This window comes from Leucoraja erinacea, chromosome 1, assembly GCF_028641065.1.
Source record: "Leucoraja erinacea ecotype New England chromosome 1, Leri_hhj_1, whole genome shotgun sequence".
In the NCBI taxonomy this organism is placed as follows: domain Eukaryota; kingdom Metazoa; phylum Chordata; class Chondrichthyes; order Rajiformes; family Rajidae; genus Leucoraja; species Leucoraja erinaceus.
In genome coordinates this window covers 27,753,657-27,780,649 of record NC_073377.1, presented here as the reverse complement: position 1 = coordinate 27,780,649, position 26,993 = coordinate 27,753,657, and the positions used below count along the sequence as shown (strand labels likewise).

The 26,993-nt window shown below is 40.2% G+C and overlaps 1 protein-coding gene across 2 annotated transcripts in view; it reads left to right on the top strand.

Annotated features, from left to right (window-relative positions):
* il11ra (interleukin 11 receptor, alpha) overlaps positions 1-25,413 on the top strand; it is a 76,238-nt gene extending 50,825 nt beyond the window's left edge. For both annotated transcript variants that reach the window (XM_055632067.1, XM_055632076.1), the window contains exons 9-13: positions 8,536-8,677; positions 11,892-11,990; positions 12,575-12,665; positions 14,959-15,030; positions 16,412-25,413. In XM_055632067.1, the coding sequence (XP_055488042.1) occupies positions 8,536-8,677; positions 11,892-11,990; positions 12,575-12,665; positions 14,959-15,028 (402 nt within the window). In that variant the 3' untranslated portion in view covers positions 15,029-15,030; positions 16,412-25,413. The remainder of the gene's footprint in view (positions 1-8,535; positions 8,678-11,891; positions 11,991-12,574; positions 12,666-14,958; positions 15,031-16,411) is intronic.
* Positions 25,414-26,993: the final 1,580 nt, after the last annotated feature.

Genomic DNA, 26,993 nt, shown 5'->3' with positions numbered 1-26,993 from the left:
CTCTATTTTGTTGACATCCTTCCTATAATTAGGCAACCAAAATTGTACACCATACTCCAGAATTGGCCTCACCAATGCCTTGTACAATTTTAACATTACATCCCAACTTCTATACTCAATGCTCTGATTTATAAAGGCCAGCACACCAAAAGCTTTCTTTACCACCTATCTACATGAGAACATGAAATCTGAGAACTTTAACTGATGGAAAATACATTAGTACTAACAATTGATGTTGATGCTAGTCAATAAAGGTCGGGAAGAATGCATTTTGCTACTGGGCAGCCAATTTAATTACAATAAATGTTTGCAAAAGGTTAGTTAATGCTTTTATAAGGAGACTGGAAACGTATTGAGCAGAACAAATGGAGTAAATGGTCTTAAGATCCAAAGCATAGTGATTTACATAATGCTTTACATACTCTTTCTTTCATTTTGTATTGTTAAATTTAAAAATCAACTGTCGGTCACGGTGGCACATGGTGGCACAGCGGTAGAGTTGCTGCCTTACTGCAAAATGCAGCGCCAGAGACCCGGGTTCGATCCCGACTACAGGTGCTCTCTGAATGGAGTTTGTACGTTCTCCCTGTGATCTGCGTGGGTTTTCTCCGAGATCTTCGGTTTCCTCCCACACTCCAAAGACGTACAGGTTTGTAGGTTAATTGGATTGATTAATTGGCTTGATAAAAATGTAAAATTGTCCAAGTTGGCGATATGCAGAGTACTCCCCTGCCGACTACAAAATTCAGAAGGTTCAAGGATTGTTAATGTTGTAATTTCAAGGATCCCAGCTGTTACAATCAAATTGCAATTTTGTTAATGTATGAACATCAGTCTTTTGTCTTTTTTTGCCTATTATTAGTGGTGGGGAATTGTACTGATGCATAAAATTGCAAAATAAATGCTCCTGGTATAAAAAAAAAAGGTACTCGTGCTGATGAGCAGTAGTTGTACCATTCTGTGCAGTGTCTTAACCCATCTGTGATGGTCAGAGTCATAGAGCGATACAGTGTGGAAACAGGCCCTTCAGCCCAACTTGCCCACACATGCCAGCATGTCCTGGCTACACTAGTCACACCTGCCTGCATTTGGTCCATATCCCTCCAAACCTGTCATATCCATGTATATGTCTGTTATTTAAATGTTGGGATGGTCCCTGCCACAACTACCTCCTCTGACAGCTTGTTGTATACACCCACCATCCTTTGTGTGGAAAAAGTCACCCCTCGGATTCCTATGAAATCTTTTCCCCTTCACCTTAAACCTATGTCCTCTGGTCCTCGATTCGGTCCAAGAGACTCTGCATCTACCCGATCTATTCCTCTCGTGATTTTATACACCTCAATAAGATCACCCTCATCCTCCTGCACTCCAAGGAATCAGGTTAAAGGTCCCTGCTTTCTGCTGTCTTCCTTTTCGTACCCTGGTCAGATCTCATAATTGGCCCCAAAATGTAAAGCCTCACACTTGTGTGCATTTACAGGCCCTGAGTTTTATCAAATGGGGAAGATGTGATTTGATGCATATCTTCATCTTCTTTTGTGCTTGATCATCATCATCCTTTATTGTCATCTTGCAAAGCAATAGTTGTACAGTGCAAAATGAGAAGATGTTTCCATGGGAATACCGGAGCATCGCACATAAAACATAAACATTTCACGCATAAATAAAAACGATAAAAAAACAATCCAGTTCCTGATAAAACTGTACGAATAGTTAAAAAAAAAGTGCAGGTAAAAAGAGCAACATTAAAATACAAGTAAAAACAGTAATACAATGTCCAGGGCAGCTGATTTAAGTGGCCAGAGCCAGTGTCGGAGTTATTACTCAGTGCCAGTTATTACATTGTCAGTGCAAAAGCAGCAGAATCAGGTGGAGTGACTGTTTAGCAGCCTCACAGCCTGTGGAAGGAAGCTGTTTAGCAGTCTGGTTGTCCGGGCTTTGATGCTACGGTATCTCTTTCCTGATGGCAGGAGATCTAGATGTGTGTGGAGTGGGTGCGGTCTGTCCTTTGTTATGCTCAGTGCTTTTTTCAGGCAGCGGCTCTGGAACAGTTCTTGTACTGAGGGTAGCGAGACGCCAATGATCCTCTCTGCTACCCTCACTACCTTCTGCAGAGACTTCCTGTCTGAGCAGTTACAGTTGGAGTACCACGTGTTCATGCAATGCGCGAGTACGGACTCCACCGTGCCCCTGTAGAAAGTCCTGAGGTTGTTGGTGGGGAGTGAGGCCTGTTTGATTATGAGCTGATTGCATTTATGTATATCAGATCTCTTTGGGTAGCATGCTGGACAAAACTTTACACAGTACCTCATTACACGCAGTAGCACAGCAGTAGAGTTGCTGCCTTATAGCGCTTGCAGCACCAGAGACCCAGGTTCGATCCTGACTACGGGTGCTGTCTGTATGGAGTTTGTACGTTCACCCCGAGATCTTCTGTTTCATCCCACACACTAAAGACGTGCAGGTATGTAGGTTAATTGGCTTGGTGTATGTGTAAATTTTCCCTAGTGTATGTAGGATAGTGTTAATATGCAGGCATCATTGGTCGGAGCGGACTCCGTGGGCCTATGGGCCTGTTTCCGCGAGGTATCTCTAAACTAAACATGCCAAAAACATACCTAAACTTGGAGAGCAACTCTTTCTGCTAAGTAGTAGCAACTTCCAATCAACTTCCACTATCAAATCGTGTCTCTCGAAGCTGGCCAGTAACTAGATAAACAATATGTTCCAAGATTAATATCCAAGACTGTGGACTGCTTTAGCATGTGGAAATCATGCTTTTTGGGATGTTGATATTTTTGCAGTATGGTTGAATTTTGAGTATTGAACTGGCAGATAAAATTGTTGAATAGTAAAGTGGTTAATATGAGAAGTTACCAAGTTACTATTGCGGTGATAGAGATGTATTTATTCTCCGAATTATATAACCTTCTAAAACATACAATTCAATTTGTATATTTTCTATCCAATGCCAAAAACTCCTTGCTTAGCGTGTGATAGCCAGCATTCACGGGAGCTGCCAACGATGTTTTGTAAACTTTCCCACAGGGTTTTTATTATTTGTACAGAACTACTTGATAATTCCCCAATCCTAAACGAACTGTTGGATGGATTCCAATTAAACAATGGCAGCAGAAAATATATTCTTCAAAGACTTTGTGAACTAAGCTATGATTAACTTGCTTAGACATTTGCCTTTCAGTGTGGAATATATGCTGATGATTTCTCCTCTGAATGAATCTCTGATTTGAGTGACAAGCCTAGCAAAATGGATAATTAAAGATTTTAATTTTAAATCTGCTTTCCACAAGGTTGTTTACAAAGATGTTGCCAGGACTCGAAGGCCTGAGCAAAAAGAGTGACTGGGCAACCTAGCATTAATTAGAGCACTGAAGGCAAAAGTGTAATTTTATAGACTTTATAAAATCGTGAGGGTAATTGATAGTCTGCATGTATAGATTTTTAACGGTGGTAAATGAATCAATGACCAGGAGACATAGGGACATAAGGGGTAATATAGGATCCTGATGGGCAACTTTTTCACTAGGTGGTAGTTAAGACAAGTACCTTAACAACATTTTACAGAAATTTGGACAGGTACATAGATAGGAAAGCTTTAGAGGGATATACGAACCACACGACTTGCTTATATGGGGCATCTTAATCTGCATGGCTGGTAGGGCTGAAGGACTTGTTCTTTTTACTGTAAATAAACTTCCATTACCTGTAAAGTCAGTCACAAACCTGTACTTAACTGAGTTAATGCTCATGCTTAATGCATTGCCTTCCAGTTTTCCCCCAAATAATTATTACCACAATATCATGGGTCGGAGCTTCTTCAAGGTATTCAAAGGCTTTTTTTTGTACTGTTGGTAGAAGTTGGTGGTTACCTTACAAATTAATCTAATCAGTACAAAGGGGATTGGGGTAATACTTGTGCTTGGCTCTATCCAAGCTGTACTTTAAATTCTAAATTTGAATTTTAAAGAACAATACATTCACCCAAGAGTGATCAAGAGTGCTTAATTGTCATATGTACCAAAATATGAATTGCATTCAAGTGCCTCCACAGGCTAACTTTGCATGGTCACTACCAAAATCCCAAAACAAGTAATTTGCTCCAAGGGCTTGGTAAGATATTTCTAGGAGGATAGATGTATGAATTTAACTATTTTCTCAAATATGTCTTGCCATCACTTTTAAACTTGACCTTGCAAAAGTTTGAAAAAGATAGACACAAAGTGCTGACATAACTCAGTGGGTCAGGCAGCATCTCTAGTGAAAAAGGATGGGTGATGATTTGGATCGGGACGTTTCTTCAGACTAAGTAGGGGGTAGGAGACATGGATGTGGAGAACTGGAGGTGAGAAAAGATGAGGGCCGACCACAAATGACCTCTGGCGGGGTGTGGCCTGGTAGGCCCACTGTTGGCCAACGAAGGTGTGATCTCAAGAGGGAAACAATGTGGAGAATTTCAGAACTGGTAAAATGACTAGGGTGGAGGAAGGAGGCGAAGGGAAGGTGAGTTTAAGTAGAAGTTACTTAAAAATGAGAGAATTCAGTATTCATACTGCTGGGTTGTAAGTTACCCAGGCAAAATATGAGGTGCCATTCCTCCAATTTGTACATGGCCTCACTCGGGCAATGGAGGAGGCCCAGGACAGAAAGGGCAGTATGGGAAGGGGAGTTGAATAGGTTGGCACCCAGGAGATGCTGTAGGCCTAGGCAGACCAGATGCAAATGTCCAGTGACGTGGTCACCAAGTCTATGTTTGGTCTTGCAGATATACAGGTGTTGGGAGCCTGATATATCAGGTGAGGTTGCACTGGCCAGGGCTGTATTCTTTGGAGCACAGGAGTCTAAGGTGTATAAAATCAGAAGTAGACGCAAAGTTGGAGTGACTCAGCGGGACAGGAGGCATCTCTGGAGAGAAGGAATGGGTGACATTTCAGTTCCTGACCCTCCTTCAGACACCCATTCCTTCTCTCCAGAGATGCTGCCTGTCCCACTGAGTTACTCCAGCTTTTTTGTATCTTCAGTTTAAACCAGCATCTGCAATTCCTTCTTGCACATGTATAAAATCAGAGTTGCCTTGGCATCATGTATGACAAAGATATTGGGTATGATGTGCCTATGTTCCATTGGGGGAATAGATGGGTTGAATGCAGTCTTTTTCTCAGGGTAGTGAAATCAAGAACTAGTTGAAGGCAAAATGGGAAAGATTTAATAAGAAGTTAGTGAACATTCACACGGAAGGTGGTGGATCAATGGAGTGAGCCATCAGAGGAAGTAGTTGAGGCCGTAAAAATAACAACATATAAATGGCATTTGGACAGGTATGTGAATAGAAACTCTTCAAAGTGATGCATGCCAGGTGTGGGCAAATGAAACCAGCATGGATGGGGGCAACTTGTTCAGCTTGGATGAGGTGAGCCTGTTTATGTGCCGTATATGACTCTAATTTCTAGATCTGTGTTGGCTTATCTTTCGGAACAAAAGAGCCATTTTAAAGTTAGTTTGGAAATTCAAAGGTCTTTTATTGTCACGTGTACCAATTAAGATTAAGTGATATTTGTATTACCATACAGCCATACTTAAAATTTTTTTTTTTTTAAAAAGCAACGAAATACACAACTACATAAAAGTTAACTTAAAGATCCACCACAGCGGATTCCCAACATTCCTCACTGGTGGAACGCAATAAAATCTAATCTTCTTCCCTCCGTTCCCCCCATGGTCGGGGCAGTCGAAGCTCCTGCGGATGGAGCTCCCGAAGTTGGTCTCTAACCAGAGACCGCGAGCTCCACGGTGTTAAAGTCCGCAGGTTCCCGTGGTTGGAGCTCAGAAGTTGATCCCTGGCAAAGAGATCACTAGCTCCACGATAGTAAGTCCACAAGCTCCTGAGTTGGATCTCCCAAAGTCGGTCTCCAGCAGAGTCCGCCAACTCCTCGATGTTAGGCCACAGTGCAGACTGAGATACGATACGGAAAGAAGTCGCATCTTCGTCAAGGTAAGAGATTTTTTTTAATGTTCTCTCCCTCCCTCCCCACATAAAACAAGCTAAAGAACACTAAAAACATACATTTAACTGAAGGGAGGGACAGGCAGACTGTTGGCAAGGCAACCATTGCTGGCGCCACCCATACACGCAGAATAAAAGTTTTCTTGGAAAAATATAATAAGGAAAAGAAACTGTCCATGTGACCTCCCCTCCCATCAGTGATCATGTACCATTGTCTCTTAACAACACAGTTCCCTGTTGGCGGCTATTGAAATTGGCAGGAATAATTTTATTGACACGTGCAATTAAACAATGTAACATTTAGCATTTAACATCAAATCAATCATAGAACCCAGAAGCAGGCCCTGTTGCCCAAATTGCCCATGCTGACCATTTACGTTAGTCCCACCTGTCTGTGTTTGGCACATACCCTCTAAATCTTCCTTAACCATTCACCTGTCAAAGTCAAAGTAGCCTTTATTGTCATTCAGACCTTGCGGTCTGAACAAAATTTTGTTGCCTTCCAGTCCTACATATAGTACAAAATGACAAAACACACAATAAACGCAAATTAACATCCACCACAGTTAGTTCACCAGACACCTCCTCACTGTGATGGAAGGCAAAAGTCTTAAGTCTTTGTCTCATCCCTTCTTATTCTCCCTCTGCGCCGAGGCGATCCAGGCTTCAGATGTTGTGACCCCGCCAGACGATGGTAAGTAATGTCAGTCCCGCGGCTGAATCAGAGCTCCGCGAACGGGCCGGTTCAGCTCCGCGGCCCGGGGAGGTCGCAGCTGCCGAAGCTGCGGCCCCCCCAGTCCAGTGGACGCAGCTGTTGCTGCGGGAGCTCCTGAGAACAGGTCCGCAACCTGTGACCTGCGAGCTCCTGACACTGGGCCCGTGGTCGGATCGGGTGGCCGCTGCCGCCGGAACACTGCCCCATCTCCGAGGCCAGGTCGACGCTGCCCCAGCTCCGAGACTGGGTGGCTGCTGCCGCTGCCCCAGCTCCGAGGCCGGGTGCCCGCTTTTAAATATCTCTTTTAAATATCATTATAGTCCCTCTTGCAACTATCTCCTCTGGCAGTTCATTCCATTTAACCACCACTGGAGGGAAAAAGGCATCCCTTGGATTCCTATGAAATCTTTCCCCTCTCATATTTTTAGTTTTTGTTCCAAAATCTTACAAGAAAAATAACTTTGCAATTCTGAAACGTCGTAGCCCCCATGCCTTATTACCCATTGGCACAATTATTTTATAGAATGCAATTTTCTATAACGCGAGGTTTCTTAGGAACAACTATTCCGTTACAGCAGAACTGCCAATACAGTAGAGCTCCAATAACCTGGAATCTGTCATATTTTGAGATTCCAATGTTTTGTCATCTGGCTCACCACATGAAAATGAGTTTTAGTTGAGTAGGAAAATTGGTTGAACTTAATGCTGAGTTCAACCCCGAATTGGCTGAAACTTATTGAGGTTTATCATGCCTCTTTCCAATTAGCTATGCCCTGGGAAAATGTATTATAACAAAGCAAATTTTATTATAAAAGTTAATTAAATGTGAGTTGGGGTGTTAATAGGAATAACCATATAACCATATAACAATTACAGCACGGAAACAGGCCATCTCGGCCCTACAAGTCCGTGCCGAACAACTTTTTTTCCCTTAGTCCCACCTGCCCGCACTCATACCATAACCCTCCATTCCCTTCTCATCCATATGCCTATCTAATTTATTTTTAAATGATACCAATGAACCTGCCTCCATCACTTCCACTGGAAGCTCATTCCACACCGCCACCACTCTCTGAATAACATGCATGAGTCTGGAAAATCTGTAGCTTGTCCAAGAATCATTATCAGCTGTGGGCATTTTGTGGAGGAGCTGTGTATGAAACTGAAAGGATGGCATTGGGCAACTATATTGAAAAGTCTCCACTATACAGCAGAAGGAAACGTACGGTGGGATATATGAAGTGGAGTGATTTTGTGATCTATTTCAAGTTTCAGAAAAGCCAAGAAGTGTCGTCAGTATTTTAAAAATAAGCATTTGCTTGTAAAGTATACTAATGTTGGAATTGTAATCCAACTACGAGAATAATTTAGTTTTGAGTTTAGTTTCGAGATTCAGCAAGGAAAAAGCCTCTTCTGCCCACCAAGTCCATGCCAACCTGCGATCCCTGCAGACTAGTTCTTCCTGTACACTTGGTAAAATTTACAGAAGTCATTTAACCTACAAACCTGCACGGCTTTGGAATGTGGGCGTCATGGGAAGAACTGGAGCGTCATGGGAAGAACGTACAAACTGTCCAGATGGCACCCGCAGTCAGTGTCAAATGCGGGTCTCTGGTGCTGTAAGGCAGCAACTACCCCAGCGCCACTCTGCTGCCCAATATATCAGATTATTGATAGCCATTTTATTATTTATTTATTTATAAATATATATTTATTATAAATTATAAATAAATATTTCCTCTTGAATAACAATCATGGCGTTTAGAACTATTCCTTTCCTTAACTTTATTTTCAGCTGGAGACAATCGAGAAAGAAGAAACTATTACTGATGCCATCACTGCTCAACTGTATGTGATTCGTGTTAAAGCAAAGGATTCTTTCGACTTTGGGAAGTGGAGTGACTGGAGTTCCGAAGTATTTGTCACTACATGGAGTGGTAAGCAAAATATAGAATCTTTGTTTCAGAATCAAAAGTCAAATTAGTTTTGGTTTTGTAGAATGTTGAACTTAATTTTTTCACACAGAGAGTGGTGAATCTCTGGAACTCTCTGCCACAGAGGGTAGTTGAGGCCAGTTCATTGGCTATATTTAAGAGGGAGTTAGATGTGGCCCTTGTGGCTAAGGGGATCAGGGGGTATGGAGACAAGGCAGGTACGGGATACTGAGTTGGATGATCAGCCATGATCATATTGAATGGCGGTGCAGGCTTGAAGGGCCGAATGGCCTACTCCTGCACCTAATTTCTATGTTTCTATGTTAATGCGTGTACTTGCGATAAATCCTACAGCACTCGTAGCAGCACTTGTTAGGCAAGTAAAATTTAAGAGTAGCAAACCACAGCTTTCACAGATGGCTGAGAGGTCTATAAAGGTGATCAAAGGATAAAATAAATAATTGACCTAAAGTGATGTGGCAATAAAAGAAAATTAACAATCTTATTGATGGAGAAGACGTTTTTATGCCTTCAGATGCAGGATAAAAGTACCTTGTTCTAATTAGAGAGCTTTCATTGTTTTGTAGCTCAGCTATTTTCTGAAGGACAGAAATAAATCAAGTCCTTTCTGCAGGTTAAATATTAGCCACGGTATGTGAAGAACTTGGGTGCACTTGGGAATAAGAGCAGAGGCTGGTCGCTTGGCCCATCACTCGTGCTCTCTCATTGTATCCCCAACTTCACAGCCCCCATCCTCCCAGGGGAACTTTTACACCCCATTCTTTATCTAGTTTCTACCTGGCTCTGTGTTAGAAATATTCAATTCTCTACAATTTACCCGTTTTCATATAGCCCAGCTTTCTGAAACGTTTCTCATAAAACAACGTGCCTTTTCTAGGGTAGACACAAAATGCTGGAGTAACTCAGCGGGACAGGCAGCATCTCTGGAGAGAAGGAATGGGTGACGTTTTTGGTCGAGATCCTTCCTCAAAGGGTCTTTCCCTTTCCTTTTTTTCTAAAGGGACAGGTGTTGCATCTCCTGCGGTTGCAGGAAACGTACCTGGGGAGGGGGGTGGTTTGGGTGGGAAGGGACGACTTGACCAGGGATCATGGTCCTTGGACCATGACCCCACAGATGAGCACCAGACCTTAATATCACTCACCATTTCTGATTTTATTTTTTCCGGCTCTCTGCCCTCTAAAGCCTCCAACTTTATTGTTCCCCAGCCCCGCACGGCCCGATTTTATTTTCTCTAAAAATAAAAATCCCTCTCTCATTGCCTTTTCTAGGTGTCAGTTCGTTACAGCTTCCCTTATCTGAATCGGGTGTATTAACATCCTTCCTTAAATAACAAGACCAATACTGTACACTGGATGTGGTCTCAACAGTGCCCTTGATAATTCAAGTGTAACCTCCCTTTTTTAGTTTGGGCAGTCTGTTGCAATCCAGGATGACCTGCTTCCACTTAAGTCTGTGGATTCTGAGGTGACTCCAGATGCCAGCATCTTCCACAGACAGAGGCAGGACATGCCTGCTGAAGCAAGTGATATAATTCTCCCTCGGTTTTCACAGGGCTTATTATGTATGTTGTCGATGCATATAGAATTGGATATTCATGTACCCCAAGAATTGACAGTCATTGGGTTGCAGCTTTTTCCTGGAGGCTTTTGGCTTCAATTTGCTTATATCGTCTTCCCATTACATTGGAGTCTGTTTAGTTTGGGAGTCTGTCCAAGATTACCCATCTAAGCTAGTGCCATTTTCTCAAGTTTGGATCGTATTCCTCTAAACTTTTCCTATTCATGTACCTGCTGAAGTGTCTTAAATGCTGTACAGTGCCTACCTCAACTACATCTGGCAGTTCTTTCCATTTACCCACAACCTTCTGAGAAGAATAAAATGCCCCTCAAGTTCCTATGCAATCTTTCCCTTCTCACCTTTAACCTATGCTCTCTGGTTCCTCATGCCCCAATCCTGGGTAAAAGACTTTGTGCATTCACCATATCTATTCCCCTCATGACTTTATGCATCTCAATAAGATCACCCCTCAGCCTCCTGCGCTCCAAAGCATAAATCTAAGCCTGACCAACCTCTACCTATAGCTTGGGTCCTTGAGTCCTGGCACCATCCTCGTAAATCTTTTCTGTATTATTTCCCGCTTAACATCCCTTCTATATCAGGGTGACTAAAACTAAACGCTTTAAAACAAATGTGGTCTCACCAACAACTGTAACATAACATCCCAACTTCTACACTCAATACCTTAACTGATGAAGGCCAATATACTAAAAGCCTTCTATACCACCCTATCTACATGGGACACCATTTTCAGGGAGCTCTGCTCTGCAACACTCCCCAGGGTCCTACCATTCATTGTGAAGGGCCAGTTCTAGTTCGACTTCCCAAAATGCAACATTCATCTGCATTAAGCTTCATCAGCCATTCCTCAGCCCACGTTACGAGCTGATCAAGATCCTGCTGTCATTTTTGATGCCCATCTTCACTGTCCACATTGCCACCTACTTTAGTACAGAGGAGAATGTTACGTAACTCTGAGATATAGAGGAATCTTGGTTTTGTGGCTACTCGGTGTAAAATCTCATCCGCTTGTGTGCTTCTTCAAAAATGTTGGGCTCGAAGGATTTTGTGGCAATAACAATAATGGTAGCTTTCATGCCTGCTATAGGTAGTCAGTCTCTCAATCTTACAAGGGGCCATGGATTATTGTTGCCTAGTAGACCATGAGATTTTTGTGCTTGCTCAAGTCTTGGCTTTCAAACACACATTTCCTCAATGAATTTCTTAATCAAGGTCTCCCTTCACTGAGAACTGGCTCCCAAGATGTGGAAAGGGGTCCACATTCTCCAGGGCTTCGCCATGAATTTCGCCAATGCATTTCGTTGTCTCAGGGCTTCGAATCTGAATCTGAATGAACCTTTATTGTTAGACGCCAGTGCTGTGCATTGAGGCAAATTGATAGGGGACCATTGTCTTGTGAATACTGAATGTTGGGCTCATCTTCTCGTGTGTTTCAATGAATTAAATTTAGGAAATCTACATTTGTGAGTGTAGTGATTATATTTCCACAAGCTAATGGCATAAAATATGCGAAGCTGCTCTACTGAAATCTTTTGAGTGCAAGCATATGAGATTAAAACTTTGTGTGATTGTTTTCATATAAAAATTTGTTAATGAATCAACTCTTTTCCAATGCAGAAATTATCCCAACCACTATCCCTGCATTTACAATGGACTACATGGACTCTCACGGTCAACAAACAGTATTTGCCTCTTCTCCAACATCAATAATTTTAGGTAAATTCAGAGTTTAATGTTATTCTTGGTAGTCAGTAAAGGATCAGTGTATAATGTCAATGCATAATAAGACTTAGTATGTTGCAGAATCGGGTCCAGGCCAGTGGAAGGGAATGGTGTTGGTGCAATAAATCACTTGAAGGGAAGGAATTCTGATGTGATTTTTTGAGTCTGTTTTGGAAGAATGAATTCCTTAGTACTTTGTGCATGTTCCAAGTTTCCCCCAAGGTGGTATATTTTCTGTTTTTGAAAACCAATTTAAAATGATAGATTAATTAATAATAATTTAAATATAGCACGAGCACTAGCAAGTTAATTATAGAAATGTAATTGAACCCATTTTTGCATTATGCAATACATTTTAATACTTCCACGGTGAAAGCAACAGTAACACAACTTGCAATTATATGGTTGCTTTAATATATAAGCATGAAAGCAGGGAAGATAAATTGACAAACTGTGGATAAGCTCCATGTTTTGTTTAAAATTCTGCCGCAAATAAATTCTAAATGGTGAGATGTGTGGTTTTTTGTGTTATTCTGTAGCATTAAAATCTGACCATGATTCTAATGTTTTGACCACAGATCCTGATGTGTTGGATAAGGACGCTGTCATATTGATCTCAATTGCCATCTTGGTTGGACTACTCACAATAACGACCGTGTTTGTGTTATGGTATAAATTTGGATTACTTTTGATATTTTTGTATGTTATTCTGAGGTAGTGTTATGTTTAACATTAAGCAGAAATTAATTATTTTAATACAAGGTGTGGTAAATGCACAGAGGTTACATTCTGCAGAGACCAGGGTTCAAATCCTAGTGTGGTAGTTATGTTTGGTTACTGTTGTGTATTTGGGTGCTTGGAACTGACTTAAAATAACACTCAGACATGGGAGTGATCTGGAATTTGAAAGAAAAGCAATAGTGGTGATGACCCTGACCGTGCTCAAGTTTTTGTAATAACACATCAGGATCACTAAAAGCTCTTTCTTCAGAGGAAGAAATGTTCTGCCCTTAGTCTAACTTGTGTATAAACAAAATGAAATGCTGGACAAACTGGCCCACTGAAGCAACACTTGTGGAAGGAGAAACCTGCTAAAGTCTGCATCAGATGAAAATTGACTGGTTTGTCTTTCCAAGGATGTTCTTTGACTGGCTGAGTTTTCCCAGCATCTCTCTTGTTTCGTGCATAGACCACACTGTATAAGGACAGTAAATCACCTTTCAATAGACAATATGTGCAGGAGTAGGCCATTTGGTCATCCGAGCCAGCACCGTTCAATGTGATCATGGCTGATCATCCCCAATCAGTACCCCGTTCCTGCCTTCTCACTATATCCCCTGACTCCGCTATTTTTAAGAGCCCTATCTAGCTCTCTCTTGAAAGCATCCAGAGAACCTGCCTCCATCGCCCTCTGAGGCAGAGAATTCCACAGACTTGCCACTCTCTGTGAGAAAAAGTTTCCTTATCTCTGTTCTAAATGGCTTACTCCTTACTCCTGGTCTGGACTCCCCCAACATCGGGAACATGTTTCCTGCCTCTAGTGTGTCCAAGCCCTTAACAACCTTTTATGTTTCAATGAGATTCCCTCTCATCTTTCTAAACTCCAGAGTGTACAAGCCCAGCTGCTCCATTCTCTCAGCATATGACAGTCCTGCCATCCCAGGAATTAACCTTGTAAACCTACGCTGCACTCCCTCAATAGCAAGAACGTCCTTCCTCAAATTAGGGGACCAAAACTGCACACAATACTCCAGGTGTGGTCTCACTAGGGCTCCGTACAACTGCAGAAGGACCTCTTTGCTCCCATATTCGATTCCTCTTGTTATAAAGACCAACATGCTATTTGCTTTCTTCACTACCTGCTGTACCTGCATGCTTACTTTCATACACTGATGTACAAGGACCCCCAGATCCCGTTGTACTTCCCCTTTTCCCAACCTTTTCATTTTTCTTTTGCGTATACATGGCTTTTTCTTACTTTGTGGAATGGTTTTGCAGATCACTCAGCTCTTTGCATTTTACAACATTAAAAACAAATACTAAAACTAAACCAGCCAACTGATGTCACCCAACACACCAAATTTGGGCACGGCAAATTAAGTCCCAGCTCTGTTAACGTGGCAAAGTTTTCCTCGAACGCCTCTGGTCTTATGTCCAAACCAGGTGGTTGCCCCGTAGATTAGTTAAGCAGCAACCTAGTGCAATTGTAAGCACTGAATCATACCATATCATAATCCCAGGCTACATCCTGTCCCATGGGTGGGACTGAGGCCTCTAGAAGTGATGAGTGGGGAGAGATGAATTTTCAGAGTGTACAACATCGGTCCATTTTATTTGGCAGCGTCCTCGGCACCATTCATCCCCTCCACTGCTGGCGTGCAGTAATGGCAAATTGTACCACTTGCCAAATGCACTGCTGTTGTACTACAGGTAGGCTACTCCAGCATCTCCCACCAAGGTAGCTAAGTTCCCTCCATGTTGGACTGATTTGAAAATGTATGTCAGACCACTCGTTGTCACAGGGTCGAAATCCTGGAATTTCCACTCCATCACTTCACCAGAAGGTTTACAGCAGTTCACAAAGGCAGCTACCACCATCTTCTCACGGCCTTTGGGTTGTGGGAATACATGTTGACTTTGCAGCAATGCACATGTCTTGAAAATGAATAAATGGGGAAAATTGCTCAGTAATCACCACCCAGGGAACTAGCCAAAGGATCGCTTGCCTCCTTTTAGTTCTACTTGGAACAAAACGTAAGTTTGCAGGACAAACTTGAAGATGCAGCACCTGATATTGATCGAAATTAGAGAATGGCCAATATATTATCAGTCATTACTCTATAGTCTGAACAGTTACTTCAAATGTATTTTTAGTGTATTGCTTTGTAAATCACCTTAATTGTTACCTGAATGTGAATCCGATCTTTAAATTTTCGGATGATTGAACATATTTTCTTTCCAGGGTCAGAAAGAAAAATCAAGAAGCACATGAGGCCAACGTTTTGATGAAGAAGACACTACCATATTTTTAATGGTATGTATACAACTCTGGCTCCTTCCCTATTGCAATCTTTTTTTAAAGAAAGCAAAAATGGGAATAATTTATATTAATTATTATAATTCAGTATGTGGGAATTGGTACAAGTTTCTATATTTAAGTATTAAGTTGGAACATGTTACTGGAATACATACTGGTGATCCTGCATTATGGGATAGATTGCGTTCCTCGTAAAATGTCCAGCTCCCAGAGCCACGTGTTTGTCAACAAGGTTTTTCAAAATATATATTTTTTAAATTTTTTTTTCTGCAAGTTCTGTGAGAACAAATGTAATTTGTTTGGGGGCATTGATTAGGTAATGCTTTATCATTGTTGCGTGTGCTGAGATAGAAATATAGAAAATAGGTGCAGGAGTAGGCCATTGAGCCCTTCGAGCCTGCACCGCCATTCAATATAATCATGGCTGATCATCCGAAATAAGTACTCCGTTCCGGCTTTCTCCACATATCCCTTGATTCCTTTAGCCCTAAGAGCTAAATCTAACTCTCTTAAAAACATCCAGTGAATTGGCCTCCACTGCCTTCTGTGGCAGAGAATTGCACAGATTCACAACTCGCTGGGTGAAAACGTTTTTCAAAAAGATATAGCAAAGTTTTGTTTGTGCACTATCCAATCAAAGCATATCACACATCAGTATAATCAAGCTGTACTCAAATACACAATCCAACAGGTAGTGCAAAAAGAAAAATGCCAGAGTGCAGAATATAATTTTACAGCTTTATGGTGTTACAGTTACGGAGAAATCATCCATGGTCTGCACGAATCGAGTGTTTTATCGTCATAAGTCCTAAAATGGAACAATAGAATTTTAATGTACAGCAGCACAACATAGTTCTCTGTGCACGCCATAATAATCAACAGAAACATTCAGTGTGTATGTATAGATCTATATTGATTTTTATTTTTTTGCTAATGGTTGCCTCCAAGTCTATGTGGTATAGGGATTATTTGGAGCTTGTAGTGTTTAATAGTCTGATGGCGATAGGTTGCACCTCAAACAATAAGGTAGGTTAACAGACATCTTAGCCTATGGGAGGACTGTCTAATAGTCTGATAACAGCAGGGAAGAAGTAATTCCTGTATTGTTGGTGTGTTTTCAAGCTTTTGTATCTTCTGCCTGACAGGAGAGGGGAGAGGAAGGAACAACTGGGATGATAAAGGTCCTCTAAACTGAAGAAAATGTCTAGATGCTTCCAACCAGTTTCCACATTTAACTTGGTTGATGTTCTCAACAGTACATACCAAATACAATGTTTTTACAAAACTCTATAAGTTTATTGGAAACTGATTTGTTGTAATTGCGGTTGTTAAATTTCCTTGTTAATGACCTCTTAATATCCATTTATGTATTTTCCAGAATTTGGCTATATTATCATAGCCTAATGTCACAAATTGTTTGATGCGGTTTGGTTTCTGCCGGTAAGTTTGGTTTTTGAAAAGCAGAATTTAAACACGATGAACTCAACAACCAAAAAACATCTGCTTGTTATCAGAAGAAAAATGTTGGCAGCTTCCGAAGACTAACAAAGGATAACTATCGGAAAGAATGTGGCGAGCCTTCAGATCGGCATCATGTCGCAAAATGTCCGCAGTGTACAGAAGAAAAAATCATTCTTAATTTTAACTATCTCCGTTACCTGCAACCACAAGATACCGTACAAGTGTTGCAGCAGGAAGTTGGAGCTAAGTGCTAAGGAAATAGTGATTATTACGTGTAAAAGTCTGAGCCAGTTTTGGTCTTTGCTTACTTTAAAGCTCTTGACCATTTGAGTATAGAATCACATCTGTAAAGTATTTTCTGTGACTTTTTAATTGCGAAGGAGAAATGCTCTGTTGCACAGGTGTTGATGTACATCGAAGGGAAAAGACATAAGATGCGGATTGTGTACATCGCTGCTTTTTGCCTGTGCAGCCTTGCTCATTTCTGTAGAGCATAAACTATACATAAAATTAACCATTAGAGTGCTGTTAGTTTAATATTTTTGCACAAATTGTGCTTGAAATCAAACATTTTAGATAAAAGCCACAAAAATTAAAGGTGGCTTAATGATTCGGGTTCCTAACTTTTCTGTTCTTTATTATTGAAATGTCAAATTGCATCAATTTAATTGTGGCTGCTGCTCTTCAATCAAAATAATACCTTGCCAAACCATGGTAATGATTTAGTAAGACATTTAAATGCCTATTTAATGGAGATATTTCAAAATTGGTTCAATTTCTGTACAAATTTATTTCACATGCTCATCACGTAAAGACACATACAAGCTGTACAAAGTTTGAGCAAAATGCTTTCTTGATAAATGTGTTTAACTGTAATTTTCCTGATACAGTCAAATTTGCATAGTCATCCAGGTTGAAAAGCACGTTTAAAAATTGGCTTTTTAAAGCTTTTTTAAAACTAGTGAATCCACCAAAACAAGAGTACTTTCATTAAACGAAAATGTGCCATCTGAAAAACATTGTAAAATAATTGTTATCCTTCAGTAAAATTGCCAGTATTGCAAAATATGAAATATCATGTTTTCTATGTATAATTTCAATATTATTGATTTCTCGCCAATATTTTTTGTGGAAATTTATGCTTTTTAATACAAATCTAGAAATTACTATTGAAGGTCTTGGAGATATTAAAACTGTTTGCAACATCAGTTTTTAAGTTGTGAATGAGCCAAACAATGAGATCTGCCATTATATCTATATTGTAGCAAAATTGCTTGATGGGCAGAATCAAATAAAAACCCGAGGGCAAGCCGCAATGAAGGAATAGGTCAGATGTTCAAAACCTTGGTCTAAACTATGGGATTTATGAAGGTCAGAGGAAGAAATGGAAACAGAAGGAAATTCAGATTGTGGGGCCTTGGCAGATGAAGACTGGTGGTGAGAATATTTAATCATTTTAAGTTTATGGGAAGTTGAGCAAGAAAAATCAGATGTTCATTGGAAAAGTTGAGAGGTATCAAAGGATGATGGAGACCAAAAATGGTGGTTTCATCTCCTGTCTTTAATAGGAGGAATGTGTGCTGATCCAGCACATTGAAAGGCAGTCTGACAATTTAGAGACAGTGAATGGCACAAGAAAGGCAGTTTTTTTTCCCCCCCCTCCCAGTAGGTAGCCCTCAATGCACGTTATATAATTGTTAACCACAAATTAGCATTGCCGTATAAATGAGTTTTAAAAAAATCAGTTGCTAAGCAGTTGGTGCAAGGAGAAAAGGCACTTGTCTAAGTATGGTCTACTTTCTGTTGTGAAGCAACTAGTGCATCTTGGATGGGGAAAAATTACACTTATACTGGCCAACATCTGTCAATTATTTGTCATAGATTTGGCTGCATTAATTGCAAGATCATAACTGTCAAGTGAGTCGCTATGAAACTCTTCTACTAACCAACCAGTCGGCTTGCTTCTACCAGAAGAATATCTCAATAGACAATAGGTGCATGAGTAGGCCGTTTGGCCCTTAGAGCCAGCACCCCCATTCACTGTGATCATGGCTGATCATCCACATTCAGTACCCCGTTCCTGCCTTCTCACCATATCCTGACTCTGAGATTTATCCAACTCTCTCTTGAAAGCATCCAGAGAATTGGCCTCCACTGCCTCACTGATCTCATGAATGGTTAGGTTTGAAAACGTTAGCATCAAGGACTAAATTGATAAACTAAGTTGCTAATATTTCATTTATGCCATACAGATATTGTCATTCTGAGCAGAGAAGAGGCCAATTGAGCAATGTGCTTTGACTGTTTTCTAGAAGTTATCCACAATCATATTCCTTTTGAAGAATCTGTAATTCTAGATTGCTTTATTGTTGAACATTTGCTATTGATAAAAAATATAGCTGAAACTCAGGATAAGGTAATCGCCATTTGAGGAGATGATATTAAAGTCAAAGTAATGGTGATTTGAACAGGTGTTTATCAAAACTTTTGACAGTTAAAAAAAATACACTGTTATTGCACTTGAGAGAATGTAATACTGGATATAGCCTATAACTGTAGATGCATGGGGGCCAGTGATTTCTCAAAATTGTCTTGCATCATTTTGTTACAATTGATCAGCAATGCAAGGAGTCAGTTGCCTCTGCTGCAGATGCATAAAATCATTTATGCTAAATTCTGAATATTATTTGTAGTTCCAATTGAAGAATGTGGAGGCTTTGGAACCAGTACAGAAGAGGTTCACCAGCACACTGCCTGGATTAAAGAGGATTAATTATAAGGGAAATTTGCTTGGAATGTTTTCTCTGGATTTTTAGAGGCCGAGGGGCAACCTGATTGCAGTCTATAATTACTAGAGGCATAGATAGGATATGATCGGTCTTTTTCCCGGGGTAGAAATGTCAAATATTAGAGGACATGGTTTAAGTGAGAGGCGAAAATTAAAGGACGTTTTTTTTTTAATGCAGGGTGCCTGTAAAATACTGCAAGGGGAGGTGATAGAAGCAAATACAATAACATGCAAGAGGCATTTAGACTGGCACTTGAACAGGCAGATGTTGATGGGATATGGATCATGGGCAGGCAGATAGGATGAGTTTAAGTTGGCATTGTGGGTTGAATGGCCTGTTCTGTATGTGCTATGCTTTATAATGTATTTGATACATGCTTGAGACATTTCTTGATCGTAGGCTGGTAAACATAGATATCTATTTCAATTGTGTAAGAAGGAACTGCAGATGCTGGTTTAAACCGAAGGTAGACACAAAATGCTGGAGTAACTCAGCAGGACAGGCAGCATCTCTGGACAGAAGGAATGGGTGACATTTCAGGTTGAGACCCTTCTTCAGACTGGTTAGGGATAAGGGAAACGAGATATATATATGTGTGTATATATATAGATGATTATGTCAAGGTATGTCTATTTTGAAGACGTTCTTCTCCAACGAAAATTCAACAACAATCTTTCATTGTTCTTTAACTCTCTACATCATCGTCTATATCTCTTGTTTCCCTTATCTTTAACCAGTCTGAAGAAGGGTCTCTACCCGAAACATCACCATTCCTTCGCTCCAGAGATGCTGCCTGTCTCACTGAGTTATTCCAGCATTTTGTGACTAACTTCTATCTATTACAATTATTTAGCTGTCTAGAAGTTATTAATTTAGTCGTGAAGCTTGAAAGGGCAAATGTGACAGATTTGCAGCCAGATGCTGAGCTGCAGTGCAGTTCAGAACAGATTGTCTTTGTGATTCAATGCTGTTAATCTCTGTTCTCTGAGAACCCTCTCCGTTCATTCTTGTTTCATAATTGGCAACAGAAATATGCCATACACTGACTACTTTGCACTCAGTAACTCTGAGGCCGGTCTTGGCATCAAATGTCAATTTAAAAAAGCTGCCCTTTATATAATGAATCTGGATCAATAGTCTTTATTTGTCATTTGCATCGGATATGAACTAGACCAGTTAAATTCTATCTTACGGATCCATTGGACTCAACAATAACAAAAATAAATATACAATAAATTAGTTATTCAAAGTAAACTAAACCATGATAACCCAAAAGAAGTAATAACAATGCATTTGGATAACAGTAAAAGTATTGGTCCAGGTTAGCATGGATTTATGAAGGGGAAATCCTGCTTGAGTAATGTTCCAGAATTTTTTGAGGATGTGACAAGTAAAATGGATGAAGGAGAGCCAGTGGCTGTAGTGTATCTGGACTTTCAGAAAGCCTTTGATAAGGTCCCACACAAGACATTAGTGGGCAAAATTAAAGCATATGGTATTGGGGGTAGGGTATTGACATGGATAGAGAATTGGTTGGCAGATAGGAAACAGTAGTAATAAACGGGTCCCTGTCAGAATGGCAGGCAGTGGTGAGTGGAGTGCCGCAAGGCTCGGTGCTGGGGCTGCAACTATTTACCATATATATTACTGATTTAGATGATGGAATTAAAAGTAACGCTTGAAAATTTGCAGATGATGCAAAGCTGAGTGGCAGTGTGAACTGCAAAGAGGATGCTAGGTGGTTGCAGGGTGATTTGGACGGGTTGAGTGAGTGGGTAGATGCAGTGCAATGTAGAGAAATGTGAGGTTATCCATTTTGGCGGCAAGAACAAGGAGGCAGATTATTATATCAATGGTGTCAGATTAGGAAAAAGGGAAGTGCAATGAGACCTGGGTGACCTTGTACACCACTGAAAGTAAACATGCAGGTACAGCAAGCAATGAAGAAAGCTAATGGCATGTTGGCCTTCATAACGATAGGATTTGAGCATAGGAGTAAAGAGGTCCTTCTGCAGTTGTACAGGTCCCTGGTAAGACCACACCTGGAGTATTGTGTGCAATTCTGGTCTCCTAATTTGAGGAAGGACATTCGTGCTATTGAGGGAGTGCAGCGTAGGTTCACGAGGGTAATCCCCAGGATGGCGGGACTGTCGTATGATGAAAGATTGGAAAGACTGGACTTGTATTAACTGGAATATAAAAGGAAGAAGGGAGATCTTGTAGAAACATATAAAATTATAAAAGGACTGGACAAGCTAGATGCAGGAAAAATGGTCCCAATGTTGGGGCAGTCCAGAATCAGGGGCCACAGTCGAAGAATAAAGGGGAGGCCATTTAAAACTGGGTGAAAATGTTTTTTCTCATCTCAGAGTTGTGAATTTATAGATTTCTCTGCCACAGAAGGCAGTGGAGGCCGATTCACTGGATGAATTTAAAAGAGAGTTAGATAGAGCTTTTGTGGCTAGCGGAATTAAGGGATATGGGAGAAGGCAGGCACGGTTACTGATTATGGTTAATCAGCCATGATCACAATGAATGACGGTGCTGGCTCGAAGGGCCAAATGACCTGCACCTATTTTCCATGTTTCTAAAATAGCAAATTCCACAGAGTAGCTAACGTTAAAATATTATCAGCCCAATTTCAACTTGCAATGCAGGCTTGACAAAATTGAATACATTGCTTGACTTTGCTATATTTTTTGGCCATTGCAAAATATTTTACAGAATGCAAATTTATGCTCTTTCACATATTTATGTCTTTCAATATAAACTTTATTCATATATGCAAGGAATACAGATAAGTGCTTGGCGTTCTTTATATTCCATCTATATATTCATATGGGTTATTAGTTCTATACATTGTACCAATGTGAACATATTCTGTATACAAAGTGCCGCTGCCACCCATGTACGCCCCTTTGAATGATACAACACAACTTGTGTTTGAGATGCTTTTGCACAGGAGTCAGCCCTTTCAGTGTCTTGTCAGAGAAGGACAGACTGCAATCATTCTTCACAAAGACTCCACACAGGTTGCACTAATCTTCAGTGCATCCTCCCCAACACGTATTTCTGTAGCTTGAAATGTCTCGTACAAATCTCAAAAGAACCTGTTCAATGACATTAAGACGTGTTTTAAAAAAAAAAATAATAATAATAATTTAAAAGAAAATCCATTCAGAATAAAATAAGTTTTAAATGCTTATTTGACCCCCTATTCCTAATTGTGAGTAAAGATTTATCCATCTTGGAACATTCATAACACTTTTCCTTCCTCAGGCAGGAATGTACATCTGAATTGTATTCAATATTTCAAAATTCATTCATTGCCTTGTGATCCTTACTGTCCATTTGATATGGTAGAAACCTGTGAGTGTTGAGTACTTTATTAAATCACCATAGAATTTTAGGGGGAAAAGTTGATGCCAATTAAAAGGCAACTCCTGCAGCATTTTAACATTTAATTATTTTTTTTACATTTGCAAGTTTAATTTTCTGTTAGGAGCCTGGTCCCAGGCCAATTGGGGCTGCTTTGGTTTCAGTGGTCAACCTGTTGTAACAAGTGAAATGAAATCCCTTGTCCCGGCACTAAATCTTCAGGCACATATTTGTTTTTGTAATCTGTTTAGCCACATACCAGATTGCACATATTTGAGGAAATAATCCAGACATTTGGCATGTTGATAGAGAATCAGAGTCGAACATGACGAAAACGGGCCCTTTGGCCCAACTCGTCCAGGCCCCATCTAAGCTACTCATCTGCCAGCATTTGACGCATATCCCTCCTAAACCTTTCCGAGCCATGTACTGGTCCAAGTGCATTTTATATGTTGATTTTATACCTGTTTCAACTGCCACCTCTGGCAGCTCATTCCACATACCCACCTTCCTCTGAGTGAAGCAGATACAATAATACCATGTAAGAGGCCTTTGGATAGGCACTGTTCTCTGTTCTATAATTTTAGTCATCTACACCATGTATTCTCCAAACAGGACCTCCTTGTCCACTCATTATATTGTTGACCTCAACATGAAGCATTAGGACTCTATCCCCTCCCTCTTTAATTGTTATGCCTAATACTATCAGAATTATTTTTAAAAAGTTACTACTTAAAACTAATATTAGGCTTGCTTTTACCCTTCATTTGTACCTCCTTTTCTTGTATGGACTTCACCATTGAAAGGTTGTTACTGAAAAGCAACAATCTAGGCAAGAATGTCCAGATGTAAATAAGGATGGACTTGGGATATTTATCTTGGAACCAATCAACCAAAATAATTGTATTGTGTACAAAGCATTCTGGAGCTTTCAGTGGAAATCCCTATTCCCTGATCTTTTGTGCTACTTTTAAGAAAAACAGCACAAGGTAGTGCCATCCCAAAAAAACTGGTTGAATAAATATACTTTTCGGAGTTTCCACTTATTGCACAGACCAAAGGTAGACAAATATGCTGGAGAAACTCAGCGGGTGCAGCAGCATCTATGGAGCGAAGGAAATGGGCAACGTTTCGGGCCGAAACCCTTCATTTAGGAAAGCTTGAAAAATAACCTGGCTCCTCTGAACACATGGGTACCAATAACGATGTTAAAGATTTGAACTGATTTGATGCTCTGACAGTAAATTCATTCATATTCTCACAAATTAAAACTGTAATCCCAATTTATAGATTGCCACTGTCACAAATGTCATGTTAAAGATGCCGGAGTTATTTTAACTTTTCTAAAATGTGCATTGATCAAAAGTGAAATGGTATTGATTTTGGGGAGATTTTGCATACAAATAACTTGAGTGGAAATTAGAGGAAAGTTCTGAAAACAAAGCTTTGTTGATTATGAAAATCTTAAAGATATTGTTGCATCCTCAAAGTAAATACGCTGGACCAGTTTTAATTAGCCAGCAAGCTTTGTTCCTCATCTTTATTTGTTTTACGAAATACCAATTGTGAAAAGGGGACAAATCCGGAGATACTTGCATATGATGTCTTGATGAGTTGAAGCATTTTGACTCTCATAGATTTTAATAATGCAACATTTCCCTGTGGAGAATGATTTTTTTTTAGAAATTATCAATGCAGCAAATAAATAATGTTTGTGGTATGTAATGGGTGATGTAACTCAGTAATTTTAATGAGTTTCCATGAAATGTAATGGAGGATTAATAATTTGTTTGCGTTCAGCTGAAAGTTGACAAATTGATTGAATGGATCAATGATGGATGAAGCAGAACTGTCACATCTATGTTTAGCAACTCAACCAACATGTTGGAACATCTGGCCTTGTAAAATAATCTGTCCAGAAAAGACTGCATGGGTTCTGCCATTTATGATAATATCATATACTCAAATTTGGCACTAGACCCTAGTTTAATGTGGGCAATATTGTATTTGCCACTTCAGTATTATATTTAATAGCCAACCAAACTATCTTTTGGAAGGAACATTGTTTATTTTTGATAGTTTGGCAATTGTCCTATTATATCGGTAAAGAAAAGTAGCAAAAGATAATCAAATACCAGGGATTTCAACTATTTGAGAAATTACAGCTAAATTACAGCTGAGAATAAAAAATGCCAGCATTGTATTTTTTTTGAATCATTTTGTAAGTGGGCGAAATACTACTTTTAAATATTGGTGAGTAAATTAGAATTTGATTTTATTTAGAAGCATCAGTTCTCTAGTTACCTTTTATTTTTTACTTGTAAATTAACGTAGCAGCAAAGTAATGGCAAGTTGTGGATGTTGTGTGTTCTCTTGTGAATGAGAACAATTAATGTTAGTGGTAAAATATATGAATGGACCTTTCAATACTTGTACATCAGTATTATTCGATATTTTCTGTTGTATCCAAAATATTTTTAATAAGTTATGTTTTATTGGTTCCAAAGATCTATTTTCAGTACATCAAATGTGATTTTTAATGAACAAAGCTATGTATTTTTTTTAGCATCTGTTCTGAGAAAAAGCTTTTGACAATTTTTTCATTCTAGAAAATTTGACTGGTTGAATTGCATTTGCAATTTTTTATGAAAATTGCCAGTATCTTGCTCATGAATACACTTTTTTTTTGTCACAGTAATTTGAATTTTCTTATATTTACTAGTCTTTTCAAAATAAACAAGTTATAACATTGTGAATGTATAAATTTATGTTTGCTTACTTAGTTACACATATATATGCACGCATGCCATTTTATAGTGCATGCAACTCCATTCTGGTAATATTACCTGTGCCTAAACCAACCACTCTATGAACCTTTGCCTATGTTAGATGGCTCAAACACATGCTCAAATACAATCTACGTTTACATGAGGTACTGTTTGCATTGTCGTTGTTTTACCTGCCTCAACTACCTCCTCTGGCAGGATGTGTAGGAAAGAACTGCAGATGCTGGATTAAATCGAAGGTAGACACAAAATGCTGGAGTAACTCAGCGGGAAAGGCAACATCTCTGGAGAGAAGGAATGGGTGACGTTTCGGGTCGAGACACTTCTTCAGACTGAAGAAACTTCACCCGTTCCTTCTCGCCAAGGATGCTGCCAGTCGCGCTGAGTTACTGCAGCATTTTGTGCCCACCTCCTTTGGCAACTCATTCCATATACCCACCACCCTCTGAGTGAATAAATGTGTGGATAAATGTGAGGCTATCCACTTTGGTAGCAAAAACAGGAAGGCAGATTAATATCTAAATGGTGTGAAGTTGGGAAAAGGGTAAGTACAATGGGATCTGGGGGTCCTTGTTCATCAGTCATTGAAAGTAAGCATGCAGGTACAGCAGGCAGTGAAGAAAGCGAATGCCATGTTGGCCTTTATAACAAGAGGAATTGAGTATAGGAGCAAAGAGGTCCTTCTGCAGTTGTAAAGGGTCCTAGTGAGACCACACCAGGAGTATTGTGTGCAGTTTTGGTCCCCTAATTTGAAGAAGGAGATTCTTGCTGTTGAGGGAGTGCAGCGTAGGTTTACAAGGTTAATTCCCGGGATGGGGGGACTGTCATATGCTGAGAGAATGGAGCGGCTATTGAAAAAGGCACCCTCTGGTTCCTATTTAAGGTGAGGGGGGAAAGATTTTATAGAAACCTGAGGGGTAACTTTTTCTCACACAGGTTGGTGGGAAGAAGGGGAATGGAATGCTCCTGTACCTCTTCCCAGATGGAAGGATGGAGGAAATGTCATGCGATGGGTGGTAAGGGTCTTTGATGATGGAGATGGCTCTGCTGATACATCTCTTCCTGTATATGTCCAGCAGGAAGGGGAGTGGAGCACCAATAGAAGAGGGGAGTCGCTGCTTGACCAGCAAGTAGCAGAACTTCATGCTGCTGACCCTTTCACAATGTGCAATAAATATTTGGACAGGTTTAGAGGGATAGGGACCAAACGCAGGCAGATAGAGCTAGTGTAGATGGGACGTGTTGGTCGGTGTGGACAAGTTGGGTCAAAAGGCACTGACGCTGTTTCTACACAACAAATCTTTCAAAGTCGTTGCTTTCACACTGTCAATTTCCCTCATGATTTTATACATGTCTATAAGATCACCTCTTTGCCTCTTGCCTTCCTAGGAATAAAGTTGTAGCTCGCCCAATCTCTGCCTGTAGCTCAGGCCCTCTTGAATCTTAGCCACATCCTCATAAATCCTCTCTGCATTTCTTGCCAGCCTAATGTCACCCTACCAATAAAAAAGACACACAATGCTGGAGTAATTCAGCCGGTCAGGCA